Below are 6305 nucleotides of genomic sequence, written 5' to 3'. Positions count from 1 at the left end.
GTCGGCGTCAACGCCTCTCGTTTACTTTGAACGTCAAGCGTTGCCGAACTGAATTGTGGGTCCGTCGCGTCGCCTCACTGGCGTTGCTTTTCAACTTTTCAAGCGCCGACGCAGGCGTCAGCCAATCAGATCGCCTTATGCAAATACCCTAGCGCAGACGCTAGCCAATCCCGTTCATGCAACACCAGGAAAGTAATGTGATTGGCTGTTGTCACTATGACGGTCGCGTCAGCACCAAGTGAATGGGGTGCAAGAACAGTTAAGTGGCTTTTTATTTTATCTGCTTCAGTATTAAGTAGCACACTTGTGTTCAGCAAGGGACCCTCTGAAGCATTAATTACTGAATAACAAAGAAATACATTTATCTGAAGGTTTCTTTTTATTTCAAATAATAATAATAATAATAATTCATAAATGAAGTCCAGAAGATACTGTTAAATATTCCAGAGGTACTTGGTCTGTCACCACTTCTGTCAACCATTTTAAATTTATGATGTCATAAATTAAAAGCACAATGACATATAAAGAAGACAGTCATATAGAATTATACCAAAGGGTCAGAGGTCATCATCATCCATCACACCTTAAATGGTTCAAAATGGCTTTCTGTATGCTGCATGCCTCAGATGATTAAATCACACTGACTAAAAGAGACACATTCAAAACACTAGCTTCCACTAATCATTATAGCTTCTTTTTTTAGAGCTAATATTGATTGGAATCATTTATGTACCAATCACATGTAATGAGGACCCACAAAAGCATACGCATAGAGCAGAGGCGGAGCATTCATAACTTTGACCGCTGCAGACTCATAAATCTCAACAGTTTTTACACAAAACCATGGGCCATTGATCACATCCATACTTGAAAGCAAGAGTCCAGGAAAACAGTGAGAGTGCTGGGAAAGATTAATAGAGATGTGTTGGTCATACACACAAATGGCATATAAATTAATTGATCGACAAGCTGGGATATGCAGACTAATCAATCACATTCCTAAAGATGGATGAGAGTATTGGCGATGGAGAGATGTAATCTCCAACAACACAATGGAAATTACCATTTCACTTCTTTTACAAGCTTTTCAAGTATCACAAGCGCTCAGTTGCTTCAAACAACACTCTTAAAATTCAGTGAATTACAAGTGAACCTGGAGATCCCTCATTACAGCCCAAGATAATAGACCACTTGTAAATCAAATGAATTCAGGACGAATGGTTGACATTATTTCAAACAAATGAAAATACTGAGTCTAAATGTGGTGTTTAATCACTCCCTGAAAGATTGTAAAGAAATCTTTGATTATCAAATGCACATTTTAATGGTGGCTAATGTAATCACATGTTTCCGTTAAAGACAATCAGATGTGGTTGACATTGTTTGAGTTTCTTGTCTGCATCTCGGCCAACCTGACTATAGTATGTTTGGAGTTTCAGATGAACTGGTTTGGTTCCAATAAGACAAGACTAAACTAAAACTGACTTCAGTAACAGAAATTAAAGTAGGTAGAGTAGCATCTCAGTGAGCCGCTGTAATAACTATGATCCATATACATTGCATTCTGCAATCCATGGAATGAATGAAGCAATTATGAAATAAGTGTCAGAGGAAAACAACAGAAGTGAACGCAACAGGGCCATTGAACACGTCCAATACAAACACACTTGAGAACCACAACAAGATGTAGAATGAGATGGCAGTCTTATACTGAGTAAAGACCAATACTGCCCTCTGCTGTGGTAAAATAAAAACATCATTTTGTGTCAATTAGGATTCAACCTCTCCTATAGAGTGAGCTTTCTGCCCAAACTAAAACTGGAATTCTAATAATGTGCCATTCTCAAAAAGAGCCAGGATGTAGAGTGAAGATAAGTTTTGATTATGTGGTGATTATTAATGTATAATAGCATAAAAACCAATTCCGAGTGCTATATCTATCATTAATGTATCATTATTCTGTCCTGTATGATCATATTTGGGCATCGTTTTCTTAGTTTATACTGGTAACTGGGACTGGGAAATCAAACACGGCCACCCAGTAGTAGATGAGTGGTTCTCAATCTTTTGACTCCAAGGCCCCACATTGTCCAAGACAATATTCAAAGGTACCACATGTATGGTAACTTAATTCTGGTACTTCTGCTGTAATGACAAAGGCTCCTTTTTAATTTAGTGCCAATATATTAAACTAATAAATAAATAAAATATTTTAGAGCTTGACATAATTAGAAAAATGTATTTTCATTATAGAAAGTACAGCGCTTTTAAGACTATATTAATTTTCCAGGTCTAGAAATCTCACTTTAAAAATTCCTTATGCTTTTAACACAGTGAGAAACCTGGTTCTTAAATAAAAATGACAGTTGTTGATGGAATGAATAAAGAATATGATCAAAATCAGTTTTCATTTTGATTTTTAGTTGTTTTAGATTATTTAAAAACATGATTTGTCTTATATCGAAAGCCTCCTAGTTGAGAACCAATGCAGTCCACAGTAACAAGCTGTATGAATTTGCTGCTGAATCTGTGTTACTAATGAAATGTCTTGTGACAGAGATATTTGATGATGTGATATGTACATAAGCCTTTTCACATACAGGCTGGATCAGCTCCTCTAGAATCTCAAAGGCAAATTCCTCTCAGTCCCGAAGCTCAAATTTAAATGAAAACAGGATTCCAACCAAACATGCCCTGTCTCGAGAGAAGCTGAATGGATCTGTCTGAAAAATAAAGTGGCAGAAGGTCCTGGCTACATCGGTGGTAACCAACAATCTTCTTTAACATGGGAACACCAATTAGTATTATCTTCAAGAAGAAACAAACATAGAGGGATTTCACTCACAAAGAATATCTGGAGCAGCTCCTGCTTCATACTCCGTTCCGTGCATGGCATCAGCTGCAGCCAAGCCAACCTCCCATCTGTTCAGCCATAGAAATCACTGAAGGAACTTCCAAACGAATACCGCTAGGAAAATATTTCCTCTTACAATGATTCAGTTTATTGATTAAGATACAACAACAACTATTAGGCGGGAAGTCGTGGCCTAATGGTTAGAGAGTTGGACTCGTAATCCAAAGGTTGCGAGTTCGAGTCTCGGGCTGGCAGGGATTGTAGGTGGGGGGAGTGACTGTCCAGCGCTCTCTCCACCTCAATACCACGACTGAGGTGCCCTTGAGCAAGGCACCGAACCCCAACTGCTCCCCGGGTGCCGCAGCATAAATGGCTGCCCACTGCTCTGGGTGTGTGTTGTGTTCACTGCTGTGTGTGATGGGTTAAATTCAGAGCACAAATTCCGAGTATGGGTCACCATACTTGGCCATATGTCACTTCACTTTCAATTATAATAAGTAAAAAAAAACGTTGGCACATGCATTGCAAACAAACCACACTTTTCACGGAATTTCAAAGCCTATTCAACCAGCCTATAATGGTAAAAATGGTATCCATTTCTTTTTTTATAATCTCCATAAATTAGAAGCAGTGTCTGAAAATACGCCGTTTGAGATTTTTGTGATGTCACAGTAGGGGTAAGCCCCGCCCATGACTGGTGACACTGTGCCCTATTCGCACTGCTTGAACTGCACATAGTCCGCCATGTTTATATCGTCGCTATAGTTCCTATTTACATATTGTTTGCGCCACATAAACATTACATTACATTACACAAACTGTCATTTGGATGGACAAATGACAGTTTTCAAAGACTCTCGGCCTCTGAGCAACGGAAAACGGTGGATTAATTTAATTTATGGAAGGAAATGTGCCGAAGAGTCTTACATATTTGGGCACTTCGCAAACAAGTGTTTAAACACGGGTAAACACGATTTTTGCACAGAAGCTGATTATGAAAGATGGGTCAACACCAGCTGTTCATGCTCAAACATCATATCCAGAATAAGTAAGAATCGCCTCATATTTTCTCAATGTTTCCAAATTGCGTTTCTGGATGTGCTCTTAGCACGTTATGTGGCTAAAAATACCACCGTCTCCGACTGTACTCACAGAGGGCAGAGCTATGTCGTTAGTTTTATCCTGAAAACGATCACTGTCTGCATATGTCATCAATAATTTCTGACATTTTGGCTCCGCGAGATTCTCCAGTTTTGTTGTTTACAGACTATCTGAAATGCAAGCTGTAAAGGCTCCGCCCTCATCTGGAAAGAGGGTGGAGGCAGCAGCTAATTTGCATTTAAAGGCACATACACAAATGCCACTTCCTTTGATAAACAGATTTTTCCGAATTTAAAACATTTTACAAAAACTTTGCATGCTGATATCTGTTAGCCTCATTAAAACCACAAGAAAATAACAACAACAACAACACCACACCGCTGAATGCTGCTTTAGTGCCATGGAAGCTTCTGACAAATACACTTTAAAATCACAAACATTGTAAAAAAAATTTTTATTAAAAAGTATTTTTGTCCACAGTAGTTAAGACTTTGGCACCTAAAACACAAACATAAAAACAGTATACACCCATAATCTGCATTCCATCAAAACACATACATAAAAGGGATAAATAAAAGAAAAGAAAAAAAAAAAAAAAAGTTCACTTCATTAACACAGTGCTTTCCATTGTCTCCTGACGGACACAAAGGCCACAGATCAACCAACCAATCAGATTAGGGAGGGGTGAATATTACATCATACAAAAAGGATGCCTACAAGGCACAAAAGGTTTTCATTGTGAGACAGTGCTTGTTTTAGAAAAGAACACCAATAAACGTTTTGATCACTGACAAAAATACACAAAGTCACAAAATCATTTAAAAAAATCAATCAGACAATAGGCAATAATACTGAAAAACACAAAGGCAAGATGTATCGATTCTCTGCTGATGTTCCACTGATTTGAGTTTCCAGAGGATGTGGAAATGTCAGCAGCTAAGCTTCAACTCAGTGGAATCTGTGTAGATGGACGGTGTCCTTCCATCCACTGTGCAGAGGGAGACTGGCTGCTGACTCGACCAATCAGAAGAGTGAGAAGTTTTGTCTCTGGGCGTGACGTCACAGGTGGAAGCAGCAGGACAGAGTTTGCAGTGTGAGTGAAGATAAGGACAGAGAGGCACTGAGGGAGCTAGATACAGTCTCTGGGGGCCATGTCCTCTCCATTACTGGGCAAAATTGGTAGACATTTATTCTAGAGGGTTCTGAGCATCTGCTAAGAGGTCTGGTCTCAGGCACTCGATTGGACATTGAATGTTCTGTAGGGAGAAAGTAAAAATGTGTTTATTTTATAGCAAAATCTGAAACATTTCCAGATACTGAAAGTCAAAATGGAATTAAAAGTCACCCTATCAACTTCATTAAATGCATGTAATTTATCTGATTAAGCAGTGCACATCACTTAAAAGAAAAAATAAAGTTTTGGTTCATTATCTAATAAAGTAACTCCATGACTAAACTCATTTTCCTTTTCGAATGACACCACAAATCTCTCTTATTTTTTTAACCTCACTTTTTAATAAGGAATATCCACTATAATTATGAATAGAATAAAACAATATATACAGTGCATGATATACATATATATCAAAAGTTTCAGGTCAGTAAGATTTATTTCTAAAAGAAATTAATACTTTTATTCAGAAAGGATGCATTTGTGAATGTTTTTACTGTTGTTTCGAATAAATGCTATCTTTTGAACTTTCTATTGTAAAGGCCCGTTATCTTTATAGTTATCGTCCTTAGTGTGAACGGAGCTTAAGAATATCAGCATATTAGAATGATTTCTGAAGAATCATGTGACACTGAAAATTCAGCCAATTTTCAAATATATTCAAATAAAAACAGTTATTTTAAAATGAAATAATATTTCACAATATTACTGTTTTACTGTGTTTTTATATATATAAAAAAATACTAATAAAAATAAATAAATAAATAATAATAATAATAATAATAATAATGCAGCCCCGTAAGAGATTTATTTTGAAAACATTAAAAATCTTACCGACGCCAAACTTTTGAATGTGTAGTACATGATACTACACATTATTCACTATAATTATACTCAAATCTGACCTTCATCAGATTTTTATCCGATTCTTCTATTCTTTGTTTTCAAATAAGCCTTTGTCTGTCACATCTATAAAAGACTCACCAGTTTGCGAAGGGCGTTCTCTCTGTAGCGGTCGTAAGCATCAGAGCGCACTGGAGGCTGAATGAGGTCCACGTCAACTTCAGCACCAGGACGACGACAGTTCTCACAGCGCCAGCCCTGGAGAGACAGCAGGGGTTTAATCATGGGAATATAGGTGATGTAGAAACACATTAATGTGTAAATGCACTGAAACAG

The 6305-nt window shown here is 37.5% G+C and overlaps 1 protein-coding gene across 2 annotated transcripts in view; it reads right to left on the bottom strand.

Moving 5' to 3' along the window:
• Positions 1-4392: 4392 nt before the first annotated feature.
• Positions 4393-6305, bottom strand: part of fn1a (fibronectin 1a) — a 28399-nt gene continuing 26486 nt past the window's right edge. For both annotated transcript variants that reach the window (XM_058787004.1, XM_058787005.1), the window contains exons 45-46: positions 6111-6227; positions 4393-5211 (exon numbers count right to left, since the gene is read on the bottom strand). In XM_058787004.1, coding sequence (XP_058642987.1) covers positions 5143-5211; positions 6111-6227 — 186 coding nt within the window. In that variant the 3' untranslated portion in view covers positions 4393-5142. The remainder of the gene's footprint in view (positions 5212-6110; positions 6228-6305) is intronic.

This window comes from Onychostoma macrolepis, chromosome 09 (genome assembly GCF_012432095.1).
Source record: "Onychostoma macrolepis isolate SWU-2019 chromosome 09, ASM1243209v1, whole genome shotgun sequence".
Taxonomy (NCBI): domain Eukaryota; kingdom Metazoa; phylum Chordata; class Actinopteri; order Cypriniformes; family Cyprinidae; genus Onychostoma; species Onychostoma macrolepis.
Note: the sequence above shows the minus strand (reverse complement) of the source record. Positions and strands in the feature narration are given on the sequence as shown.